The following is a 26,019-nucleotide window of genomic DNA, read 5'->3' on the forward strand; positions in this document are numbered from 1 at the left end:
ATCGTTCGATCCGGATCAATTGCTCGTCAACCGAAACACATGTGCCTTGAAACGTAATTTGTTGCAACGAAGATAGAGACGCGTATATCGACGAAGTTTGTTTAATCGCTGTACTATAAATTATGCCGAGACGATTAATTATTCGCATTCGTGCTCGAAACATATCGCAAAGTTTTCTTTCAGATCTTTTGAAGTTTTAGCGCGTTTCTCTCTCTTTCTCTACTATCTCGAAATTTTATTTTAAAGATGGAAAGCACGAGGTCAACGATGTCTCGCGAATGTGAGGACAATCGTTGGCTCGATATTCTCGTCTCTGTAAAAGCTCAGGTGCCATTGAAATATTTTTGGCGTATCGAAGTTGTAGGGCATTCTCGATATAGCAGGGCTCAAAATCTCGAGAATTATTCGACTATTTCGGGATTTGGTGGAGCGAGGTCTCTCGAGGTCCCTCCCAACTTTCCACTCTATTTTCGTCTGTTTACATTCTCAAAGGGATCGAATACGTTCTTCTCTTTGCGGTTCATAACACCCTGTTCACCCTCCTTCAAATTTCGTTTACTCGTACTACTGGCAATTTTCTAAGACTCTTCGAGGGAATTGAGTTAAGGAAACCTTAATTGCTTCCTTCTTTGTCGTCTACCGACAAAGAGTTTTTTTCCCCCGTGCAGTTCTTTTTAAATCAGTAGGAGAAGGATAAGAAGAGAGAAGTTTCAGTTTGGTTCGTCTCTCCGTCTCTGTGGATCGTTTGAGTATATACACCAGCTCGTTATCCTTGATCGGTAACGCAATATGTGGCTCACGTAAAAGCGACACGTTAAAGCGACGAGCAAAAGCGCGGCCATGTGTTTGCCTTCTTGTTGTCGCGCATGAATGTAAAATACATCGCATCTTCTGATCTTTTTGATACCTTTCTTCGACAGATCGTAACAGAATCCTTCTAATCGTCACCTTCGATATTGCTGACGCAGACGTTCGTTAATCATCGTCTATGAACTTGTGAATCAATATCAATAACACGTATTATACATTCTCTCCTGAGACACGGACGCCTCTTTTTTTTTTTTTTTTTTTTTTTTTTTCCTCAATACCGAGAGCATTTCGCAACAACGTTTGCTCCATACATTAAAAATACGAAAAAAAAAAAAAAAAAAAAAAAGACGACATTACAGAATCTTGTGATTCTAAAATTCGTAATTATGAAAAATATTTAATTACGAACGCATTAATGATACTAATATGAAATTCAACCTTAGAAATTAACGTTTCTAATTTACATATGATTATGCAAATATACGTAACATTCTGTGTGTTTTTAACTATCGTTAAAATTTTTTTCGCACACATTATTGAATATTGTAGAAACTTTTTGTAAACGATAAATCCACAGTTCTATTTTCTTTTCAATATCCTCGGTAAATAAATCGGTTTTCGGAAAGAAAGATTCGAAGCAAATAAAAAGCGGAGCGAGTTGAACGGTGTCGCGCTTCGTGGTTCTCGCGCGATTACACGGGATCGATACGAGGTGAAAGCAAACCTCGAGCTAGTAAGTAAAGTAAAAAAAAAGAGGAAGGTAGGATGAGATACGACAGTGGTGCGCACAACGAGAATCTCTCAAGCTCGGCCTCTTCGTTCCAATTAAGTCCCCCCTTAAACGCCTGTTTAACGCCTGTTTGCCGACCGCGAAGTGTCGCGCAGCGTTTCCGCGTGATGATTGGGCGGGCTCACTCTGAATTTTTCCCCGGAGCAATTACGTTTCGCCTCGTACGTACGGATTCATTTTTCTCGCTCGATTACAACACTCGTCAACAGATCCCACGACGCAGATCTCCGACGGACGATCAGATATATCCTCTCGATGACAAACCCTCGCAAAAAAGCGAGCAAAGTCAGAAGCGAAGAATGCTGCTCTCTCGATTCGTGCCACTCTCGCTTCGCGGATCCTTTTGCTTATACTCGTCGGAATGCACGAGTTGAACGATGGAGATCTCGAATTCATCAGGTGTATGCAATGTATTCATTTTAAAATTAATTCCATTATCTATGTTATCCGATGACGCGGATTTTAAAAGTAAAAACGTATAAAGCGAGAATAAACTTGTTTACGTTAGAAAAAAAAAAAAATCGATGGAGATTATACATGTGGAATAATTCAGAATCGTAGCAACGATATTACGAAAATTATAATTGCATTCTTAGAAGCATTTGGATGCTCGAATTTCGATGGATAATCGCCAATAAATAACTTGTTTCGAAAGAATTGTTTTTATCGACCAACAATAGGCCTACTTTTGGTCGAAAGTCGAAAAGATCGGCACGAGGTTAGAAAAGATAAATTGAAGTACGTTGAAAAGAACGTGTTAAAAAACGCGTTGAAAAACGAAAAGAAAAGCAAGAGCAAGAGTTCGTGACAATTATATACACGCGGTGATAAAACGATCGTGTAATAATTCGTGACACTCGGTAGGTAGTATATTTCACCGTCGGGTATATTCGTACAGCGATTATGGCGGACAACAGGTGAGGACACGGGCAGATCTGGTGGGATAAGGTTTGAGGGTCACGCGCCGCCTTCGAAGGTCCGTGACTGAAAAGCTAACCGGTCCTGTATAGTCTATCACTCTCGTAGAAAACATATATAATGTGTACCACGTCCCTGGCCACCGGTGTTCCTCCTAAATTTCCGCATTGCCTACCAATCGACAATTCCTTCCGAATCGATTTCACGACATCGATCGGTCGTTATCGAGATCGGAACACTGGTGACTGGGGACAGAGACCTTCGGAATCGAGACGAGGAGACGGTCCTTGAGAGGTGTAGTATGGTATACTATTAGCGTCGAACGCCTCGAATATGTATCCTGGCCAACTCGTTTCCTTTGCTAGATATACCGCTCTTCTTAGTTGAAACATTCTATGTATTCGATACATTTTATATGTATATTTCTTTTGCCTTTTCGAGTGAAATTGGAAAGCGCTTTTACTTTAAAGGAGTTCTAATTTATTTATCCCAACAAGGACAAAGGGGTGAAGAAAGTGATAAAACTTTAGATTTAGATATACTTTTCAGAATGGTAAGTGGGAGTTTTTAAACGAGGAAAGCGATAACGAGGCTGTTTAAGGCGATATTCTTTAAAATGCTCGTCTGGCTTTGTTCGTAAGATATTAAAAAGAGGGTTCAACGGCTTCATGGAACTTTAGCTCAAGTTCGACCGTGTATTTTCGGTGTTGCGTTTTTTCTTCCCGTCGGATAGAGAGGAAGAGGGAAGGATTCCTCACCGTGGAACGTGTTGCAGGCGGAATGTTTGATCGTTTAACGATCTTGTTTCCTTTGCGCTCGTAACCCGAAAGTAAATCCATTATATCGGGATGACTAACCTAACTCAATCCTCAAGCTGTTTATGACTCTTTCAATTATCAATATTAGCTCTCTGCCCACGCTAGAACTACCTCAGCCAAATTTCTCAAGTTAAATAGTCGATATCGAAACGGTTCGCTTAGAGCGATGAAATGATGATAAAATCGGATCATAAAATTGAAAATTATAACTATAGCTCGAAACAATTGTACAACAAAATATTATAAAAAATCCTTGTAAAAGACAATAGTGATTGATCCGTATTTACTTAATCGTCGTTATTATTTGCTATTGGAACGCGATAAAATCAAAAGTACCAGCTACACGTAGCGAATGAAAAATTTTTGAATGTGCAAACAAAACAATAAATGAAAAGTCAATGAGCTTGGCCGCCGTGACCATGGTCACGTAGTCTATAGTGAAGTTATTGCGCGTCAGATTCTTCATTGTATTTTCTTTTTTCTTTCTTTCTTTCCATTATATCCCTGCCTTCTGTTCTGCTCTACCCAAAGAATCCATCTTCGGAAGTTCGGTAAACAAAATTAGTAATCGTCTTATCTTTCCGGTTGTAATCTGTTCGATTAGTTATCGTCATCACAATAATTAACAGTTTGAAAATATTTGATGCTCTCCTTCCCCTTCCTCCCTCACCTCTCTCCCCTCCCCTCCTGAATTCCGGTGACGAGTGACGAGAGTGAAAAATGGAGAAATGTGGCCATTGGATTTCACGGAAGCAGCAAAAGTTCGCGTGAAATTTTAGTTTCACGAGCTATCCAGGCTCGTCGACACCGAACGGGTTCGAGGAGGACGTTATCGAATTACGATGAGGTCCATCTTCATTAGAGTCAATTGATATGATCTACATTCGCGGCAGATCACGTGCTGGCCAATGATCGGTGCTCTTTATCGGGCTTAGGTCATCGTATAGCAAATGCGGGCGGTGTTATAATACCGCATTTACATTAAACTTATTGTCAGATCGGTAAACTTTCTACTACGTGTTGAAACGGGACACCCTGTATACCTGACTGTTTTAAAAGGAAATCATACCATTAACCAGTCCATTGCCAAGTCCCGATGGTAATGTAAGAAGGCTATCGCTGAAATTCAATTAATTTGCATAAATTATTTGCCTTAAAGTGTCTAGGCACCATTCCAATTCGGGCAATGTTAACCGTGTTAACACCTGTACGCGTAATTTTTAACTGTAACTGCAACAACAAGAGGTTTTATTCTTCGACAAAAACCAGGAAGTTCCGCGATCGATCGTTGAATCGAAAGGAAGGACCTTGCAAAACGATCGTAAAGGATCGTTCGACTCGATAGTTTCGATATTTGGAGAACAATAGAACTTTAAAAGCATCGATACAATTGGTCATAAAGTTTTCAGATACGCAGACCATTGGTATCTGACTCATTTGAACATTTTTTGCCTGGATTTATGATTGTCAAAAATGATCGCGATTTTAAGCAATTTTTGAAAATTGATCGATAACTTGCTCTTCAACTCACCGCTTCTCGATTTAATTAACAATATTGATGAATTACGAAAAGAAAAAAAAAGAAAAAAAAATTATAATTCGAAAAAAGTTTGGAAACACTCGTTTTCGACTCGTTTCAATCGATCGATAAATTTATTATTCGTTAAAAATAATTGTCCGTATCAATTACTTTTTACATTTTTCTTTATTCGATATTTAATCAATTCAATCGTTTCGGAAAATTTAATACAAGTCAAAAAATTTAATTTTTCTCGAAATTAGAGAGTATAATGTAGATGCGATATTTTACACCGATAATTTTACAAATCGTAACACAATTGGCGCGAGTCTTAATTCGCTTCTTTCAATAACGATTATATCGTCCGTGAATAGACATTATCTTTTATTCCGGTCGATTGTTTGATCTTAATTAGAGTCAAGTCATTAATTAAGCTCGTTCAGCGCGATCTGAAATAAATATTGTTTAAATCTTGTTATATCAAACACCGTGGTAAAATTATCGCAATTATACACGTAAAAAACTGTATGTATAGGCGAGAAGATTAATGGTTAAGATAATTAAAAGGATTAATTATTCTTCCGCGTCGAGATCGATTGAAATTTGTACGATGAAATAATAATGCACGCTCCTAGCATAATTTGTATAAATTATCTTTATCTTTTCTTATCAATATATCGATAGAAATAAAATTTGATCGAATTAATAAAATAAAGTAATTTTAATTTCATCCCATTATTCTCGAATGTCTAAAATAACTTCCTCGTCTTTTCGCATGATGTTTTTTTTTTTATCACATCCGTACTATAAATAATTCTTCGTTAATTGCGTTCATTAACATTCAACTAATAATAAACTATATATAAAAAGATGAAAATGAAAATATAATTATAAGCAAGATCGTAGATACGAAAATTATCCTAATCACGTTCACCTTATCACATTGCTGCATCCACTAAATACCATAATTAATAATTTGTTCACGTAAATACATATATATATTGTTCCTATGGAAGATGACAACAAGGTCGATGAAGATATATATATATATATATATGCGAATGACAATGCGACGCGAATATTAAAAAGTGTCAATGTGACAATGATAGACACATTTTGCTAAACTTCTTTCATGCATTGTTTGTTAAGCGAGGCTTAATTAATCAAGTTTTATCGCCTGATTAATTTTCCGTTGACTATGCTTAAAAAGGAAAGAATAAAAATATTGAAGCATTTATTGATACGGATATTATTTTTTTTTTTTTCAGGTTCCTATGAATGAGATGGATTTTAACATTCTCTGGATGGGAAATCATCCAAAACCGGATATTCTACGGAATTTAATGCCTTATCAAAAAGTAAATCATTTTCCAAGGTATGTAAATCATTTTCCAAGATAAGTAAATATCTTGGGATATTTGTTCAGGAAATTAACAAGATAATTCCAAGGAAATCAAAGTTAATTTTAAAACATACAAATGAATATATTAAACAGTGAGGAACAAAGAGGAGGCACGTATCATTTATTGTATGCTGTTCAAAATGATTAATAAAATAAAATAAAAGATACAAAATCGATTGAAAAAGAAATTGAACTGTTCAATTATTGGTATTAAAAAAGTGAAGATTTGAAAGATCTATCGTTCTGCCCTTAGATCGTATGAAATAACGCGCAAGGATCGATTGTACAAGAACATCGAGGCGATGCAACGCAGCAAGGGTTTACGAAACCTGGATTTTATACCCCAGACGTTTCTGCTGCCCACCGAATCGAGAGAATTACTCACCGCGCATTTCAGGTATCGCGGCCCATGGATTGTCAAACCCAAAGCCAGCTCTCGTGGACGTGGGATTTATATTGTTAATAGTGTGAGCATAATAATTTCTAGGTATGAATATAGATAACGTGGCCTGCACCTGCATGCTTGTTTTTCGTATAGCGCCAGTATAAACGATTCATTCATTAAAAGCATTATTAGCTTTTTTTCTTTTTTATTAACTCTCATTAAAGTGTATATAGATCAAAAGAAATATAGAAATTTCGTTTCTGTATTTGCTAAGTATACGTATATATTTACGTCCAAGTATTGATTTCGAATCATCCTTTGTGTTCGTAGCCTGAAAAGATCCTTACGGATGAATCTGTAATCGTTGCACAATATATAAATAATCCGTTACTTGTCGATGGGCACAAATGTGATTTACGGTTGTACGTAGCCGTCACAAATTACGATCCGCTGTTGATCTATCTGTATGAAGAAGGCTTGGTGAGATTCGCCACGGTGAAGTACGATGGTGGCAATCAATATATCTGGAATCCCTGCATGCATTTGTGCAACTATAGTATTAACAAATTCCATGTGGATTACGTAAAGTAAGTAAAATTATTTTTATCACTATACACGTCTGAAGATATTTCATCGTTATCTGAGTTATCTATCTTGTAGGAGCGAAGATCCAGATGCGGAGGACGTAGGTCATAAATGGACCTTATCCGCATTGCTTAGACATTTACGATCAATGGGACAGGACACGGAATTGCTTATGCAACGAATAGAGGATATTATCATAAAGTCGATTCTCGCAACCGCCTCTGGAATTGTCAGTGGTATCAAGCAATTTGTGAAATATCCGGAGGCATGTTTCGGTAATTTTGGATTTTATTATTTTTTGTTAAAATATAAAATGGTAAATATATTCTCCAATTTCTCAAAAATTGTACATTATATTCTAGAATTATTTGGATTTGATATTTTAATTGATGATACGTTGAAACCATGGTTGTTGGAGGTCAATTTAACGCCATCGTTAGGTTGCGATTCACCGCTCGATGTTAGATTGAAATCGGCATTAATAGCCGATTTGCTCACCCTGGTTGGAATACCTGCGATTGATCCAATGTTACGACCCCAAAGTACACAATTAAATCGATCCGCAGTTACTTCCACTAAAAGAATAGTTAACGTAAGTCCTTTGATGCGAGTTCTTTGATTGAATAATGAATCACGATTAAACTGATATTAGGATTTTGTTATTTTTAGTATAGAAGAGTACATTCGGCTGAAACATTGTCGCAAAGAAAGAAGAATGCGAGCAAAAGTAATATCAATAAATCAGGATTAACAATTGAACAACAACGAATAGTTGCATCCGTAAAGGCCCAGTTCGAACGACGAGGTGGATTTGTTCGTATATTTCCCAGTCCAAAATCATGGGAGATGTACGCGCAATATTTAGGTAATTATTTAAAGCAATTTTTATCGTGAATTATAAATGATATTATATTTGATATTATTTTTTAGATCCAACCACTGGAATACCAATAGTTTCGGATCCTTTAGGACCCGGCAGAGTTCCACATCAAATTAATACGAATCATAATTTAATGTTACACGAACAATTATTTCCCGCAGCTAGTCGCACCACTGATTTTATCATTCCCGAAGTTACCTTGGACAGATTGTCTAGGTACTTTTGTGAAAGTAATAAGAAATTAGAAAAATCCATTTCCTAAATAATAGTATACAAATTGGTACAACTTATTACAGATACGAAAGATATGAGAGAGCGTTGGTAAAAGGGCACAAACAAAGTTTAGATCGCGGTCATAGTAAAGAGAATATAGATACGGATAAGCATAAATATAAGAGTCAAGTGGTGCAGTCTATGCACGAAGGAAATAAGCTTAGGTTGGTTATATTGATTGTATCAATATTTCAAATATCAATAATCAAATATACTTTACAAAAAATACTTTGTATATCACATAATTAACAAAATTTTTAGTCCTGGAGAAGCTAGAAAAGCCTTCGGTTTATATTTAGGACATATTTTGCGTAAAATATCGCAGCCTAATGCGGATCCAGCATGTTGTGATCTTGTGATGAAATTCCTTCAACAATCAGCTAGTAATTTAAGAACACCATTCTTTTTTACGGTAAATTGTGTTAAATTATTTAGAATTTTACATCTTTTTTACATTATTATTATTATTTTTTTTTTCTTTTATTATAGTTACCAAGTAGTAAATTGAGCGAGAAAGATCGGGCTGCAGTTACGGCTAAACAACTCTCAGACTTTTTACATTTGTACAATCGAGAAACAGATCTTTATGCGGATACAGTCGACCGTCCACGTACTGTTCCGAATCGACTTTTCCAAAAATTTTTAGCTGCGGCAAAGTAAGTCTATATTTAATTCTTCTTTCATTTATATTTTATTATTAATAAGTGACATTTTTAATATGTAATATTATAATTTAATTATTAAATAGTGAACAAGATCTAGATGATATATTAAGTTTACAAACGAGGCTATACAAATGCGCCCATAGTTTTTTGGGAAGAAGCGGTTTTGCAGGAAATCTACCTGGTCCTAATTTGTTGGGTTCTTTGCCTCATATTACATCTCGTGTATATTCCAACGCTGCAACTAGTGAACAATGCAAATGTAATCAATCATCAATCACTAGGCCTATAAAAGCTGCACGTACTTAGTTATATAATATGAATATTTGTTATAGATACATTTGCTTGTTAAAAGTGCTATGTACGGCTGCTCTAGAACTTCCCAGTACAAGTGGACAATCATCCACGTATATAATATAATCCTAACGTTTCCCATATTAATATAGCACAGAGAATCATCACAAAACAAATATTTTGGATACGCTTGAAAAGCGCTTTAATATTTGCTTATTTATTATAAGATAGAAGAAAAAAGTTCGTTATATGATATTATTGTAATGAACTACATATATCTTAAGCCTTTTTAAAAAAGTTTTCTTGGTCTCTCTAAACGAGTTCATATTCTTAAATTACAATTTTATCTTAAAATTAATCTTCAACATTAAATCGACGAAGATAGATAGAGAATTATTTTAAAATAAGAATTTTTAAATACTTAAGGATTTAGGTTTTGCAAATTTTATCGTATAAAACACGTGGCCAATTAAAATCGTTTTAAGGTAAAATAGAAATCTTAAAAAATAAATAATTCAATAATAAATTTTAATAAAGATATGTCATCGGCCTAAATAGGCGATTAATTTACTTTTTAAAATTAAATTGTAGCAAATTTAATGATGAAAAATCTTTTACAAAAATATTTACAAAAATATATTGTCATTTTTTCAATACATATTATCATTTAAGTATGTAATTTTTAATATATATACATATATGTATATATATATAATACACACATACATATATATATATATATATATATATATATATATATGTTTATTTATCAAATTAACAACTATTTTATAGCTAAATTATAAATTTTTTTTATTAAAAATTTAAGTAGAAGTTTAAGTAATTAATTACTTAAATTTTTAATAGTTTTATTAAAAATGTTCCTATTTAAGTTTCATTTCTGTCCAATTAAAACCAACATATTTGTTTTAATGAATTTATATTGATGCCTTTTTATGTCTAGTCAAATTGAAGGCATACATGAAAAAATTTAAGTATATAAGGTTTTTTTTTTTTCTTTTATAGTTATTGTTATTCTTTTGTGTATTTGTTATTCTTTTATTAACAATATCACGCGTGTCTGACAATTACAATTTTTTCATAAAAAACTTAGAGATAAACATAAGATATAGTAATTAAAAAGATAAAACATAAAAAAGATTCAACGAATTAAACATTTGCGAGCATATAGTTCATAAAAAAAAGATTTAAGAATTTTTCGACATCAATTTTTCGAAGTGCAATAAAAAATTAATAATTAATAAATTCTCATATTAGATTCGTTATAAGATATAAAGCACTTTGTATAGTTATAGTAACATATATAATAATGGTTTTGAATTGTGACTCATATTATCATTTGATAATACATATTAAATTACATATATTCAGTTTAAAAGAAATATGTACCATACTTTGGGGAATGTTTATTGATATGATTGGCAGGTACCAATCCATTAGATAAAAAATCGTATAGATCTTATCCATCCATATAATGCCGTCAGTATTTAATACAAGGATTTACAGCTTATTCTTCCAAGAAATATGTCATTTACATTATAAAAAGCTTTATAACATTGCACGCGATGAAACAGAAAGAAACATTGTATTTTTCCATTTGCGTTATTAGATTGAAATATGAAGTATTGGTATACATGAATTCAACTCATTTGCTGTGATACAATTGCATGTAACAACACAGGAATCAATATCTCTGATACAATCGCTTTTAATATGTTATAACATGTTATTTCAGTGGGTTGATCTCACATGAAACAAATTTCTTATAATTATCCCTTGCCAAGCACAAAGGAACCTAATATTACTTTTATTATAACATGAAAGAATATTGTTATTGCATAATATTGTATTCATAATTTGACACATTTTAATCAATTAAATAATACATTAATTATTATTTCAAAATTTAAAGCATCTATTTAAAAAAAAAACTTATACAACGAATAGATATAAAAACATGTTTTTAAATACATATTGATCACATTTATTTTATCATAGTCTATCAGGAATTATATTTTTGTTCTATTCATTTTTATTTGTATCATATATTAATTATTTTGTTCATATAAGTTTGCAAAATATTATTTTCTATTATTTTGAATATTGAATAATATATTTATCTAAATCAAAGATATTAATCATGCAATAATATTACCTTTTATGTGTACATCATTATATTTCATTATCCAAATTTATCTATCTTATATCATAATAAGCTATATCGATTTCATGTCCACTATTTGCATCTATCTTAAATATTATAAAATATTGATATCTTAAATCAAGATTATTACACACATATATACTGCCATTATTTTATAAACATATCTTTTCTTTATAATTGTAATGTATTTTTTATATCATGAGAAATTTTATTTGAATAGATGTATTTTATGTATTCAAAACATGTAAATTGTGTAAAGTAAAAGATGCACAATAGTTTCACTTATTTTTTTAAGATTACTATTAGTTATAATTATTTTGAAAAATAATAATGTTCATATCTAAGTTAAATATTTTTTTTAAGTTCATAAAATTCTAGCTGTAAGTGTAAAGTTTTAACAGAGAAAAAATTATTGAAATTAAAATTATATCAAGAAGAAATCAAAGGAAGACACGAAAATTTAAAAAGCTTTTTAATATATTAAAAGCAAATATATAATTAACATATTGTTCTTGTACTTAAATGTTCATAATCTATTAAATCAAATGCTTTCTGTATTTATATATTTTGTGATGCGAATTATTTATTATAATAACTTGATTAAAAAATTTTTGAAAAATATAAATATCAATTCGTGCGTAAAATATTTGATGAAAAATTTTTTCTTATTTATCAGTCAATAAAATTATGCAGTAAGTTTATTAAAAAAAAACTTCAAGAATAATTATTTATAAATTATAATTACAAAAGAACGTTGAACAAACAATAGTAAAATCGTAATAATTGAAGAAAAGTAATAAAAATCAGTAAAAATAGTAGATGTATATAAAAAGAGAATTGTTATTACCTCTACATTGTATATGTAACACTCCCTTCCTACCTGTGATTTGTAAAATTTACTAGTCAGCTTACTGCATTTATTAATATAAATAAAATATTATAAGAAAACACATATACACATTCACACAATCGCTATATATAGTTATTTTATTATAATCATCAAACATAAAATAGTTACTCGGAAATATAACAAAATATCATAAAAAATATCGAAAAATTTCAATTAAATTTATCATTGTTAAATCATCTATTATTATGTTGATTGTTATATAGCCGAGTACGTGTAGCCTTCTTAATATTTAAATGATATCGAATGATATCGATTATATGTATAAGCATATTTTCGCATTGTAAAATTATATTCAAATTCAAATTATATTCAAAATAAAATGTAATTCGAAATATTCGTTTCGTGTTTTAATGAATAATAATTTAAAATGAATTACATGTATCTTAATTAAATATACTATTTGTATATATCATATGTAAATGTTCTAATTCCATTATTTTAGCGCTATTGGTATTTAAAATAATTGTTATTTAAAATCGTATATATTTTTTCATGTTCTTTTCTAAAAATGTTCCTTTCTAAAACAATAAATATTATAAGAAAAGAATAAAATAAAATTTTTGCTTATTTATTCACAAAATTTTGCTTATATTTTGTTATTACAAGACAGACAAAATGAACTTGATATTTATGCATAGAATTAATATTTATAATTAATGCAATTTGGCGTTTTATATTCTGAAATATTAATAATGTAAAAAATTAAAATGTTTATGACTTAGAACATTGAGGAATTACATTTGTAATTCAATTACAATTTTAATTACAAATTTAATCACAAAAATTAATAAAATTTTAAAAATAATTTCTTTGATAATATGTTTTTTCATAAATATTTCCATATATTATATATTATATTGAATTATATTTATAGATTTTTTGATTGTTAATAATAAATATGATAATATTAATCAGATATCGGAATCATTTCTTGAACGCGTAAAATTTGTACAAGAAAATAACAAAATAGGCGGGAAAAGAATAAAGTAAAAATATGGAAGGACCATTTCCAAAATGTTGAAAATGAAACAATAAATAATAACAACAGATTAGATATAGAAGTCTTTATCAAATTTCTTTTATTAAAACTAAAGTAAGAGAAGAATAGAAAGAAACGATGGTAAGAATTAATCAATGTCATCAGTGTCATCTTTTGAATATCAAAATCTTTTTAAAAGTACATTAAAAATTGAAAATTAACGCTAATTCTTGAATGATTTTAAAAACATGATTTTTTAAAAAAATATTTTTAATATTCAAGAAATAATAACAATTAATTCTATCTCTATCAATTTTTTATTATATTACTATTTAGTCATACCATAGACTAGATATAAGAAACTAGATGTAGTCTCATATCTAATTTTACTTATATTAATTTGATCTTATTTATATTAGTTTCATCTCCTTTGAAAATGATCTTAATTCCCATATTTTTATTTATTTCTATTTTTTTCATACTTTTTTCTTCTTATTCACATTTACACTTGTCGCATCACAGAAAAGAGATATCAATTAAACACATGAGTTCCATGTATATCAATGTATATTATACAGATATTTTGTAACAAAATATTTGTTCTATTTTTTATTTTAAAATTTAATTTTAATTTTAATCATTATTAACGTTGCAATTTTATTCTGATTCAAATCGGTAATATTGAAAATAATATTAAATGGTAAGAAGATCCTAAAGGCATTGAATAAAAAAATGTTAGATTTATTCTGTACTTCGTCTGTGATGAAAATTTTTTAAAGTCGATATTACAGTTAACGTGACACAAAAATTCATAAGAAATTATATCTATTTTATATTTCGTCTGTGACTAAGTTATTTATATTATTCTTAATAATGTATACAACAAGTACATCTTGACAAGATTTTTCATCTTATTTTAATAAAATTATATTATTTTAAGATTGAGAAAGAACTAATTAACAATGCCAGCAGTAATTGTCGGTCCTCCTCAACGTAGTGAACAAATGTGGCAGGCATTAAAAACTCATATTACAAGAGAAAGACAACGAAAAAAACAAGGTAACCTTTTTACAGAAAATTTTCATTAAACTTTTGCTATTATCTCTTTATTTTAATTATATAGAACAAGAAGCAGACGCAGAAGAGGAACGTCAAAGAAAAGAAAGAGAACGCCAGCAAAAACAAGATGTAATGACTTTAGGTGAAACTAGAGAACAAATATCAAATTTAGAAAATGAACTTTCACAATTAAAGGATGAGAAGCATCAATTGTTCTTACAATTAAAAAAAGTTTTAAATGAAGATGATAATAGAAGACGACAATTAATTAAAGAAACAAGGTTTTATATCATATTTTTTAACAAATATATAATTTAATAATATATATTGTAATTAAATATTTTTTATTACATAGTGTATGCACTGAAGTTTTAACAGCAGTAGGATATCCTGGAACAGGTCCTAGAGTAGTTCATCCACAATTGTTTCTTCCATTACCAAGAAGCAGTAGTCCTCTTTACAAAGTAGCTGTTGGTGCACCAACACATACTTTATTACCAACTGTAAATGTATGAAAAATTTATTTATTTATAAAAAATTAATTTACTTATAGATTTTTTTTTAGGGACCATTAAAGAGAACACATAGTCCTTCACCACCTCCAACTGCCTCCCCATACCATACTGGTTATGGATATAAACCAACACCTTCAATACCAAGTTATAATCCTCCACCTTCCAGTAAGTATATAAAAATGTAACAGCTATAATTTCGTGTTAACAGAAATATGAAAAAAAGACAAAAAAAGAATATTAAAAGTAGATATTTGTGCCTGTATAGAATCTGAGGAAGCAGCTAGGAGATCTGGCGATTCCCGAGCTGTTCTCTGGAACAGTGAGTGAATATAAACCTTTAATTTCCATGTTCTTTCTTTAAAAAACCATCAACAATTATTTTTGCATTTTACATTCTTAATTTTGGTATAATATATTTTCTTGCAGAGAACAATCAATATTCTGCCTCTAATTTTTACTCAGCACCTACTGGTCAAAGTGTTTATAATTATTCTGCGCCAACTTCACAACCATCTCGAGAACCTGAACCAACCAAATCTGTATATCTTTCAAGCAATAGAGCAACATTATCAACACACCAAACTGGTATGTTAAAGTTTATGTAGATATTTTATTTTAATCTCTTTAAATTATACATATTAATGAGAGATTTGCAATATTTTTTTATTTATTAGCTTATGTTACAAGTTTGCATTCATTGGATCATAAAGGTGCTTATGCAGAAGATAAATATTATTTGAGGCCAAGTAGTCATGTTACTGTTCATGGTGGAGCTATTCCAATTCAACAACCTCCACAGGTTTTTTCTTATATTTAAATATTATGATATTCTTATACAACATATAAATACATAATATATAATTCATAAACAGGGTGCAAAAACTGGAGGAATCACATCAGGATATCCAGTAAGAGCACCACAACCTCCACCAGCTCCATATCCTCCACCACCACCAGGTACTTATGTTAGTGCTTCTGGTGCTAATGTTCCTGGACGATTATTGTATACTCAGCCTGGTGCTCGATATCTTCAAAGAGAAGTTTAGAATATTAATTGACAAGTGCTTGAATTAAGGTACTTGTTGATATTGTGTATATGTTTTACAGTCATCATATGATAATATTGAATAATATTTAAAAATATTTATCAATATCATAAAAAAAATTGTAAAAAGAATATATTTTATATGCCATTATTTAGACGCCATATTGCATATAAGATATATAAATACAAAATCTGTAGATATGTTTTGAATAATAGATAAAGCATTTTTATTTGTATATATATTTTATTTTATATTAAAGATTTTTTTACATAATATAATGAAAAATATGTATTTGCATAAAAAAACAAATAGCAATAATTTTGTAAAGTTATAAAAAAATAAAATTATTATGCTTCTTAAAGATAGGATTGAAATAAAAATATGTTATATTGTTAAAATAGAATAACAAATTATCAAAATATTAACATATGTAACAAATGTTTTACATAAAATAAAATTGATAGAACTGTATATTTTCTATCTTGTTATGACTTAAAGTTTAATTCCTAATATTTCTTCATTTTGTCTGTGTCTCATTGTATACAAATGACTGCGAAGATCAAATATGTCGGTTAACGTAAGATTACATAATTTGCAAAAAATATTAGTATTTTCTGGCTTTTTTGGATCCCTATATATTAATAAAATATTAATAAAAAAAATGAAATAATTGAAATAAATTAATAATATTTAATAAATTTTTTACTAATTTACTTACTCAGTAGCTAATATTCGTAATTTTTTTACATGTTCTGTAATTTCTTGTAATTCATTTTCATCTTCTAATTCTAATGCATTATGCAATTTATATATACTATTTGTAATCATGGATGGCTTATTAGGATGAAGCAATAAACTTTCATTATATAAACCCCATTTATCAAAATTATTAATAAATTCAATAGTGCGAATTTTTCTTTCTTTATCAATTAATTTTAATAATGCATCTTTTATTCTATTTTGACAAATAATAACTTCTTCCATATTATTTCTGCTTTCAAATTGATAAGAAACTTGCATTCCAATATTCATCCAATGACGCAATCTATTTATCTATTATAAATGAGAAAAATAAATATATTGCAAGCAAAAAAAATTTTATCAACAATACACTTACAAATTGCAAATCATCTATAGTAATTTCAGCGTCAAAATGAAGTTCTAGATCATGTTCCGGAAAAATACTTTTTTTAGTAAGAGGATCAAAACCTAGTCCACATAATGCGCCAATATAATAACTTCCAAAATTATTGCGTCGTAATTCCATATATGGTGTAAAAATTAATATAATTAAAGCAGTTAATCCAGGAAGACGTGGCATTAATGTTGTATTATATAATGTTAAATGATGCCCAGATATATTTTGTGAAACAGATCCTGCTACTAAAAGTCGTACAGAAGAATCTTCAAGTTCAGTATCTAAGAGAACAGAATTCACCGAACTGGGAGCTATTTTTACATTTTTATCCCTTCCAGCCATAATAAGATGATTTAATTCAATTTCTAACGGTGAAAATGGTCCTCGTAAAGTTACCGTTGTATTGCATTCAATATCTGCAGGTGGATCTGGATAGATATCAGGCATATAATCTTGATTATACTGTAACATTTCATAATGATAACATTGCTCATTCGATAATTCTGATTGTTGTAATCTTAAATTATGATTAAAGCGTGAAAAGTAATCTTCTTCCTTTTTTATTGCCAATCTTTTTTCAATAAGACTATGATTTATATTAATTTCTTCTTCTCCGTTTTTGTGAATTAATTCTATTGTAACAACGCTATTGACAATAGAATAAATTTCACCAAAAAGTAAACCAGATTTATTAATTAATGTCCAAAATAAATCAAATGCAGCTTGTGACCAATCGTCATTAAAACTATGTGCTATAGATGGTCGAATTTTTGCTAATTTGCATTCCAAAGCCAATGCAGGAATATTAGAAATATCATTATTACATTCTAGATATTTCAAATCACATAATCGACATTCGCTTGAATAACCATAATCCATAAAAAAAACTTGTACTAATATTTCTGGTATTAATGATCTATGGCCTTTCACTATTGCTCGAAAATATGTTTTGAAATTATTTTCTTCATACGGTGCAATTACTAATGTACCAGTTTCTGGAGCTACTTTAAATGTTTTGAATTGATCTTTCATTTTTTCAATAGTTGATTCTATTTTTTTCAGTCTTTCTCTAGTTACAGGATTACGTATTTGAACCCAGAAACGACCTGGATTTTTAACCTGAAAATTTAAATTTATTAAAATTATTATTATAATTTATAATTTCATTAGAAATACGTACATTTTGTATTGTTAAAGGAATACGCGTTACTCGTAAACTAGGTAATTCGGATTTAATTTTATCTTTTATTATATTTTCAGGAGTAAGAAAAAATGATTTTCTATTTAAATTCATTTCATCTGCTCGTTGAATAGCTATAGATTCAGTTAAAATTGGTATTTCTATAGGAATGTTACATTGTCTCATTCTAACTGCTTTGTAAACAGAAGGACATATTTTTCTTGATGTATAATTATATTCTTTTTCAGATATTTCTTTAGAAAATTGTACATAAACACGCGAAGAATTATCAAAAGATACATTTATTTTTCCAATAGAAGTTGTTAAATGCTCTTTAAAAATATCTTGAAATCTTCTAGCATACAAAAGTCCAGGTTGTCTCATAGGCCATCCTTGTAAATATACTGTCTTTGATGGATCTAAACCTCCTAATAATTTCACTCCAGCATGTTCATTAAATTGATTTTCTGATATTGGTATACTTCTAACAAAATAATTTGGATAAAATGCACCAGCAATTGCAATTTTTAAAACAAATGGTCGTTCATCTTCTTTCCATACAACTTTATTAACTCCAGCACTTTCTTGTATACCTAATTTTTCTAATCTATTAGTTAATTCTGTTACCATAGCTTTAACTTCGCGTAGTACTCTAATCTGTACAAAATTCCTCAATGCCCATGCTTTTTCTTCAACGTCATTATTGAGTCGACGATTAGCTTTTTCAGTAATCCATACTTTATATACATTCATAAAAGCAACACAATCACTGCAAGAATTGGCTGCCCAACTCAGTCTAATATTATAGGCTAACATTTTTTGTTGAAATGGATTACTAAACATATCTTTAACAGATAGACTAGCTGCAATAATGATTGTATCTTTTAAGACACTAAACACATGTCCTAACATAATTAATTTTGATAGATGAATATCCAGAGGTAAATTAGCCATAACTCGACCAAGATCTGTTAATTCTCCATCAAGAGGTTGTATTTCACTGCCTTTATTTAATAATGCTCCTGCTTCCTTTAATAATAATATTGTTCTTTCCAAATTTCCAAGATTAGGTGGATCAAGAGAAAGCGCTAAAATAGCTTTAGGTTCACCCATATCTAATAATTTTGACTTGAGAATTACATTTTCTAATGGTGATCGTAATATTTCGGGTGATACTTCTTGAGGTAAAATACTCTGTAATTTTGAATTTTTATTTTATTTTAACAATTTTATTAAAATTTTATATTAACTTTTGAATTATTAAATAAATTTACTTAAATTACTTTTAAATTATTAATAGAAATTACCTCATAAAATGCTCGTGGCACTAATCGATATACTCTACCATCCATTACTCGGCCAGTACGCCCTGCCCTTTGTTCACAATTTACCTTACTTGCCCACTTTAATTCTAAACATTGAAAATTCGTTTGTGGATCCGTAACAAGTTGTCTTATTAAACAGAAGTCAATTACTAAAAAAAATATAAAATTAAATATTGATTTATACTTCTTATTGTAAAAATCTCTTATACTTCTTATTGTAATTAAATAAACAAACCATATTTTACATCAGGAACAGTAACACTACTTTCGGCAATATTTGTAGATAAAATAATGCGACGATAACCATGAGGTGGTTTTTGAAAAATCCGCTGTTGTTCTTCATTTGTAATTGATGAATGTAAAATTACTATGTCCCATTTAGCTTGTTCATGTTTTGGTAAAGATAATAAATTATTCATTTCTTCAATTTCATTAATTCCTGGTAAAAATACAAGAATCACATGTCTTTCATAAACATTCGTTTCTGGATCATAATTTGCATCATCAGCTTTCATATCTACATCATCAAGAATTTTTATAAGATTAACACAAAAATCTATCATTTTTTTTGTAATATTTGGTTTAGTAGCATTAATTTCAGGTATCTATAATAAGATAAAAAATATAATATAATAAATATATTATATTTAAATAAATCAAATATTAAATATTATTTTAATATTATTTTGAATAGTAATATAAAACATTTACCGGTCCCAATACAGTCATCTGACAAAGATAATAAATACCAACATTAAACAAAGTTTTTTTTGGTATATCAATAATAGGTGCAGGAACAAGTTTATTTCCCACAGGAGAAGAAAAATATTTAGCAAATTTTTCTACTTCAAATGTAGCAGACATTAAAATAACTTTTACTGAACGTGAATTTGTATGTAAAAGCTTTCGAACAACAAGAAGAAGGAAATCCATATCTTGATCTCTTTCATGAACTTCATCTAATATAACATGTGTATATTCCAACATATTTTTGTTATTTATTAATTTATGTAAAAGAACTCCAGTAGTGCAATATGTCAAACGTGTATCTCTGGATGTATGATTTATTAGACCCACTTGATATCCAACAAGGGTACCTACTGGCCAATCTCTTTCTTTACTGACACGTTTTGCAATACTTATAGCAGCAATTCTTCTAGGCTGTGTAACTATAAAAATATAAAAAATTTTATTTAATGTAAACTAAATATTATTATAAAATAAAATAAAATTACCTATAATATTGCAATGAAGTTTTTTTTTATAACAGGAATCTAAAATAAATTGAGGTACTTGTGTAGTTTTACCACAACCTGTTGGTCCTTGAATTACTACAACTGAATTAGTTTCAATCATAGACACTATCTGATCTCTTTTAGAAGTAACTACTAAATTAGGTTTTGTATGATAAACAAATTGATATGTTTTATAAATATTCATTGTTTCTTCATTTTGTATATTTTGTATAGCATCTGTCCCTTGTGATACATCATCAAAATTTCCTTTATTTGCATTATAATAATTTGCAGTCTAAAAATATCATATAATAATAAATATATAATAAATAAAATGCTAAATAATGCTTAAATTGTAAATTACATACCTGTAAAAGTTTATTTTCTTCTCTTTGTACATATTCTGCTATATAATCTGTTCCTTTTTCTTTATGTATAGTTGTATTTAATTTTTGTACATCTAATAAAGATTTATCGAGTAATCGTTTTCGGCTTGATGGACCAGGCAATACTATTTTTTGATTATACATGTTCAATACATCCATTTTATATCAAAAATATTCAAGACCTGTATTAAAATAGTTTTATAAAATATATGGAACATACATTTGTATATATTTTTAAATAATAATAATGTTATTTTTATTTATAGATATTTATTTATAATAAATAAATATGCTCTACAATAATCAATGATTTGAATTAAAATAATCTACTTAAATAAATATAATTTATATCAAAGACAATAAATTACCGTTTTATTGCTTAGTAAAGTATTCATCAACAATTGAAATTAACTTAAATTAACTTAAATATTTCTATAACCTACTAATAATTAAAAATAAATGAATTTTATATAACATTAAAATATATTCAATTTTTTAATTTAAAAAAATGAATAATAAAATTGAAACAATGAAGATTCATTTTTATAATCTTACTTCTCTACATAGCGGTACTTTTAAGATGTTCTTAAAGAAAATAAAAATTTTAAAATAAAATAAGTTTATATTGAAATATAAAATAATTTAAATATTCTATATTTTCAAAATTGTTTATAATTGAATATTATACATGAAGCCAATTTAAATTATTATACATATGAAAAATACAGTGTGCATTTTTATTTCGTTAGTATAGACTTGAATTCATATACACTATATTATATACATTATGTATATAGTAAGATGCATGTATCAAAATCTAAACATTATTGTATAATAATATTATATTATTAGTTATTAGTAGTTATTATGTTCAATAAACTTTTTATGTATTTATTTCACTTGCATTCAATATTATTTTAACTTTATTTGTACGTACTTACCAATTTATTCAAAATTGATCTGAATGAATAGTTATTAACTCTCGAAATTCAATTTACCTCTCTGATTCACGTTCGTGGCTTCTGTGAACTATTATAATAATTAATAGTAGTAACATGAAGAATATAAGTAATTCTGAATGTACACACAAAATAAAAAATTTACATAAGATATCTAAAGTTACAGAAAAAAGGGAAACAATCGATTTGTACGTAGCTTTATATTCTTATAATTTGTTTTGAATTTTTAAACATTTTTCTTTATATTCTAATTTGTTTTGAATTTTTTAAATTGTTTTTTTTTTTTATATATTTTCATAATGTAATCACAGGAATTGGTGGCTTTTATTTGGAATTATTATAATACTCACAGCAGGAACAAGATTTTATAAAGTTACAGAACCACAACATGTTTGGTAAGTTATTTGTAAAGAAATATTGTTGCATTAAATTTATATATAATATTTATATAAATATTGAATATTTTAGTTGGGATGAGACTCATTTTGGTAAAATGGGAAGTTGGTATATAAATAGAACATTTTTCTTTGATGTTCATCCACCTCTTGGAAAGGTAAATAACATAAATTATTTTGTTATTTATATTATAAAATATCATATTTTAGATGTTAATAGCATTATCTGGATATGTAACTGGTTATGATGGAACATTTCCCTTTGAAAAACCAGGAGATAAATTTGAAAATGTTAAATATGTTGGTATGAGAATTGTAAGTATACTTCATTGTATAAAAATTATAAATATAAAATATCTAATAATAAAATAAATATATTCTATGTTTCAGTTTTGTACATTTTTGGGTGCAACTATAGTTCCTTTATCGTATCTTATTATATGGGACTTAACAAAATCTATTCAAGCAGCAACATTTTCTGCATTATTTATATTGTTTGGTATGCATTATATTTATGTATTTTATTGTGTTTTATTTAATATATATAATGTATAATAAATATATTACTTTATAATTTATATATTTTAGATGTGGGATTATTGACATTAAATCAATATATTTTATTGGATCCTATATTATTATGTTTTATGATGTGTGCAATTTGGGGCATGACCCGTGTAGGTTCTCATTATAATGAACCATTTACATGGAAATGGTGGGGTTGGTTATTATTCACAGGAATTTCTCTTGCTTGTACAATTAGTGTAAAATTTGTTGGTTTGTTTGTTGTTTTGTTAGTTGGATTTAATACTGCTTTTGAATTATGGAGAGAATTAGGAGATCTCACAAAACCTATTGTAAGTTTTATAAATTTAGTATTTTATTTTATAATTTTATTTTATAAATATATATTTAGTAATTATCAAAAGATAACTATTTTAATTTATTTATTCAATTTTTACAGATAAATGTAGGAAAACATTTATTAGCACGATGTATTTGTCTAATTTTTATACCAATATTTTTGTACATGTTATTCTTTTATATTCATCTTACTGTTTTAAATAAAAGGTGAAAATTTTCTTTATTATATATATTGTATATATACAAATTTTTAATAAAATAATATAATAATATTATAAATATATAATATAAATATATAATAAATATAATTTGAAATATTAATAATAATAATAATAATAAATTTAATTATAGTGGAAGTGGAGATGGATTTTATAGTTCTGAGTTTCAATCTTTATTAGAAGGAAATTCCTTATATAATGCAACAATGCCACGACAATTAGCATATGGAGCTACAATTACTTTAAAAAACCATAGAACTGGTGGAGGATATTTACATTCTCATTGGCATCTTTATCCAGAAGGCATTGGAGCTAGACAACAACAAGTATTAATCTTATTATATTATTATATAATTATTACTATTTATTATTATGTATTTATACTATATTTTTTTTCCTTTTCTTTTCTTTTTAATATATTATTTATTTTTTCAGATTACGACTTATTCTCATAAAGATGATAATAATTTGTGGCTTATAAAAATGTTTGATACTGACGATATACCGTCGGAACCGATATTAGTAAAGCATGGTGATCTTGTACGCTTAGAACATGTTATTACTCATCGAAATTTGCATTCACATAAAGAGATTGCACCTATTTCTAAAAAACATTATCAAGTTACAGGATATGGTGAAGTAATTATTTTTTATAATAATTTAATTTATATTAATTTTTTGTTTATAATAATTTAAAAATGATCTATCTTTATTTTTATAGAATGGTACTGGTGATGCTAATGATGTATGGAAAGTTTTAATAGCAAATGGTAAAGATGGTGATGTAGTTGAAACAGTGACAAGTAAATTAAAATTTGTGCATTGTCTATATCACTGTGTTTTAACATGCAGTGGTAAAACATTACCAAAATGGTTAATTAGTTAAAAGATTTAATATATTTTCAAGTAACAAAATTGAAAAAAAGTTTTACATATATAAAAATTATAATTTTTTAGGGCTTATAGTCAACAAGAAGTTTCATGTAATCCAAATATGAGAGACAAAAATGCATTATGGAATATTGAAGATAATAATTATGCAAAATGTTAGTGTGTTCAATATTTATTATTACAATAAATATCAAATAATTAAATATATAATATTTCATAGCATATAGCATTTTTGCTATTTAATAATATTTTTTACAGTACCAAATGTCAGCTTTCAAGTATATGCACCTAGATTTTTAGATAGGTTTTTGGAATCACATGCAGTAATGTTGCAAGGAAATTCTGATTTGAAAGTTAAAGAAGGAGAAGTATCATCACGTCCTTGGCAGTGGCCTATTAATTATAGAGTATGTTATACAATCACAAAAAAATTAAAACATTAATTAAATAGTAAATTTTTTAGGGTCAATTCTTTTCTGGTAACAGTTTAAGGATATATTTACTTGGAAATCCTATTATTTGGTGGGGTAATATTATATTTTTAATACTTTTTATCATATTATACATTCATGCTTGCGTAAGGCAACAACGTGGTTGTATAGAGAGTCCTGCTATCCTTGAACAAAGAAATAAAATATTAAATGCAGGAAAATGGCTTTTTATTGGTTGGATATTGCATTATGCACCATTTTGGGCAATGACTAGAGTTTTATATTTTCATCATTATTTCCCAGCTCTATTATATAGTTCAATGTTAAGTGGAACAACTTTAAATTATATTCTTGAAAGTTTAATTATTTTATTTCCAAACAAACTTGGATATGTTATATATCATACAATAATGGCTATTGTTATTTCAAGTATCACATATAGGTAAATATAAAAATGCAATTAAATAATGAGTATATATATGTACATATGAATATACATATATTTATTAATTAATTTATTTATTTACAGTTTTTATTTGTTTTCTCCATTAGCTTATGGTATGATTGGTCCTTCTTCATTAGATCCTGAAAGTTCAATGTATTCTTTAAGATGGATGGATACTTGGGAATTTTAATAAAAATTATTCTTTTATTTTAAATTCATAAAAAACAAATATAAATATATTTATTTAAAATTTATAAAAATTTAGATATACATATCATTATATTTTTATATGTATAAATATAAAAGATATTTTACAAAATTGTGATAATTTTTATTTTTAATTACAAAAACTATATGATTTATTTTTCATAAATATAATATTTTTTCATAGTTTTATTTATAAAAGATAACTATATAATTATGAGATTATATTATAACAACAAATTTCATAAAGAAAAGAGATTACGTGAGAAATTATACAATACTGAGAGATAAAAATAACACTATATAAAAACCTACGATACT

The 26,019-nt window shown here is 28.0% G+C and overlaps 4 protein-coding genes across 17 annotated transcripts in view; 3 read left to right on the forward strand and 1 right to left on the reverse strand.

Annotated features, from left to right (window-relative positions):
- LOC414032 (tubulin polyglutamylase TTLL5) overlaps positions 1-9,944 on the forward strand; it is a 29,562-nt gene extending 19,618 nt beyond the window's left edge. For 2 of the 6 annotated variants that reach the window (XM_397468.7, XM_026440716.1), the window contains 11 exons: positions 6,124-6,230; positions 6,511-6,724; positions 6,973-7,229; positions 7,303-7,502; positions 7,590-7,819; positions 7,897-8,092; positions 8,158-8,323; positions 8,404-8,544; positions 8,642-8,792; positions 8,870-9,036; positions 9,129-9,457. In XM_397468.7, the coding sequence (XP_397468.4) occupies positions 6,124-6,230; positions 6,511-6,724; positions 6,973-7,229; positions 7,303-7,502; positions 7,590-7,819; positions 7,897-8,092; positions 8,158-8,323; positions 8,404-8,544; positions 8,642-8,792; positions 8,870-9,036; positions 9,129-9,351 (2,052 nt within the window). In that variant the 3' untranslated portion in view covers positions 9,352-9,457. Of the gene's footprint in view, positions 1-6,123; positions 6,231-6,510; positions 6,725-6,972; positions 7,230-7,302; positions 7,503-7,589; positions 7,820-7,896; positions 8,093-8,157; positions 8,324-8,403; positions 8,545-8,641; positions 8,793-8,869; positions 9,037-9,128 lie in introns of all 6 variants that reach the window. The other 4 variants (XM_006564758.3, XM_006564759.3, XM_006564760.3 and 1 more) reach the window with 3 other exon arrangements.
- A 3,586-nt stretch (positions 9,945-13,530) lies between these two features.
- Positions 13,531-16,262, forward strand: LOC551526 (G protein pathway suppressor 2). Of its 5 annotated transcripts, XM_016912351.2 has the most exons (9): positions 13,531-13,548; positions 14,348-14,466; positions 14,531-14,747; positions 14,822-14,975; positions 15,032-15,146; positions 15,229-15,300; positions 15,408-15,566; positions 15,656-15,780; positions 15,854-16,262. In XM_016912351.2, exons 2-9 carry the CDS (start codon positions 14,370-14,372, stop codon positions 16,025-16,027), a joined length of 1,113 nt encoding a protein of 370 aa, XP_016767840.1. In that variant the 5' UTR covers positions 13,531-13,548; positions 14,348-14,369; the 3' UTR covers positions 16,028-16,262. The 5 variants fall into 5 exon arrangements, with proteins under 5 accessions (XP_016767840.1, XP_006564840.1, XP_006564841.1 ...); XM_006564777.3 differs by lacking the exon at positions 13,531-13,548 and having other exon boundaries at positions 14,232-14,466; positions 14,822-14,969; XM_006564778.3 differs by lacking the exon at positions 13,531-13,548 and having other exon boundaries at positions 14,236-14,466; positions 14,822-14,969; positions 15,247-15,300.
- Positions 15,624-22,340, reverse strand: LOC727113 (probable ATP-dependent RNA helicase spindle-E). 4 transcript variants are annotated; one of them, XM_026440921.1, is made up of 10 exons: positions 22,233-22,340; positions 21,274-21,473; positions 20,906-21,200; positions 20,382-20,839; positions 19,906-20,275; positions 19,653-19,819; positions 18,346-19,539; positions 17,145-18,284; positions 16,746-17,080; positions 15,624-16,009 (listed from the first exon to the last, which is right to left on the reverse strand). In XM_026440921.1, exons 2-10 carry the CDS (start codon positions 21,448-21,450, stop codon positions 15,991-15,993), a joined length of 4,155 nt encoding a protein of 1,384 aa, XP_026296706.1. In that variant the 5' UTR covers positions 21,451-21,473; positions 22,233-22,340; the 3' UTR covers positions 15,624-15,990. The 4 variants fall into 4 exon arrangements, with proteins under 4 accessions (XP_026296706.1, XP_001122827.2, XP_006564837.1 ...); XM_001122827.5 differs by lacking the exon at positions 15,624-16,009 and adding an exon at positions 16,251-16,658; XM_006564774.3 differs by lacking the exons at positions 15,624-16,009; positions 22,233-22,340 and adding exons at positions 16,251-16,658; positions 21,847-21,962.
- LOC551578 (protein O-mannosyl-transferase 2) lies at positions 22,095-25,813 on the forward strand. Of its 2 annotated transcripts, none has more exons than XM_623970.3 (14): positions 22,095-22,438; positions 22,562-22,645; positions 22,719-22,803; positions 22,856-22,960; positions 23,036-23,144; positions 23,234-23,502; positions 23,610-23,716; positions 23,861-24,053; positions 24,163-24,366; positions 24,449-24,600; positions 24,685-24,773; positions 24,877-25,025; positions 25,082-25,491; positions 25,579-25,813. In XM_623970.3, the coding sequence occupies exons 1-14, from the start codon at positions 22,347-22,349 to the stop codon at positions 25,682-25,684; spliced, it is 2,154 nt and encodes a 717-aa protein (XP_623973.1). In that variant the 5' UTR covers positions 22,095-22,346; the 3' UTR covers positions 25,685-25,813. The 2 variants fall into 2 exon arrangements, with proteins under 2 accessions (XP_623973.1, XP_006564834.1); XM_006564771.3 differs by having other exon boundaries at positions 25,602-25,726.
- Positions 25,814-26,019: the final 206 nt, after the last annotated feature.

The sequence above is a fragment of the Apis mellifera genome, linkage group LG5, assembly GCF_003254395.2.
Source record: "Apis mellifera strain DH4 linkage group LG5, Amel_HAv3.1, whole genome shotgun sequence".
NCBI classification, from domain to species: Eukaryota; Metazoa; Arthropoda; class Insecta; order Hymenoptera; family Apidae; genus Apis; species Apis mellifera.

Excerpts from the sequence above, each read along its gene's own strand:
- LOC551578 (XM_623970.3), top strand. The coding sequence starts at position 22,347 with ATGAAGAATATAAGTAATTCTGAATGTACACACAAAATAAAAAATTTA. Across the intron at positions 24,367-24,448 it reads AAGTTACAGGATATGGTGAA|AATGGTACTGGTGATGCTAA; the intron begins GTAATTATTTTT and ends TTATTTTTATAG. Across the intron at positions 24,601-24,684 it reads GGTAAAACATTACCAAAATG|GGCTTATAGTCAACAAGAAG; the intron begins GTTAATTAGTTA and ends ATAATTTTTTAG.
- LOC727113 (XM_001122827.5), bottom strand. The coding sequence starts at position 21,450 with ATGGATGTATTGAACATGTATAATCAAAAAATAGTATTGCCTGGTCCA. Across the intron at positions 19,540-19,652 it reads TGCCACGAGCATTTTATGAG|AGTATTTTACCTCAAGAAGT; the intron begins GTAATTTCTATT and ends TCAAAATTACAG. Across the intron at positions 18,285-18,345 it reads TTCCTTTAACAATACAAAAT|GTTAAAAATCCAGGTCGTTT; the intron begins GTACGTATTTCT and ends TTAAATTTTCAG.
- LOC551526 (XM_016912351.2), top strand. The coding sequence starts at position 14,370 with ATGCCAGCAGTAATTGTCGGTCCTCCTCAACGTAGTGAACAAATGTGG. Across the intron at positions 14,976-15,031 it reads CTTTATTACCAACTGTAAAT|GGACCATTAAAGAGAACACA; the intron begins GTATGAAAAATT and ends ATTTTTTTTTAG. Across the intron at positions 15,301-15,407 it reads CCGAGCTGTTCTCTGGAACA|AGAACAATCAATATTCTGCC; the intron begins GTGAGTGAATAT and ends ATTTTCTTGCAG.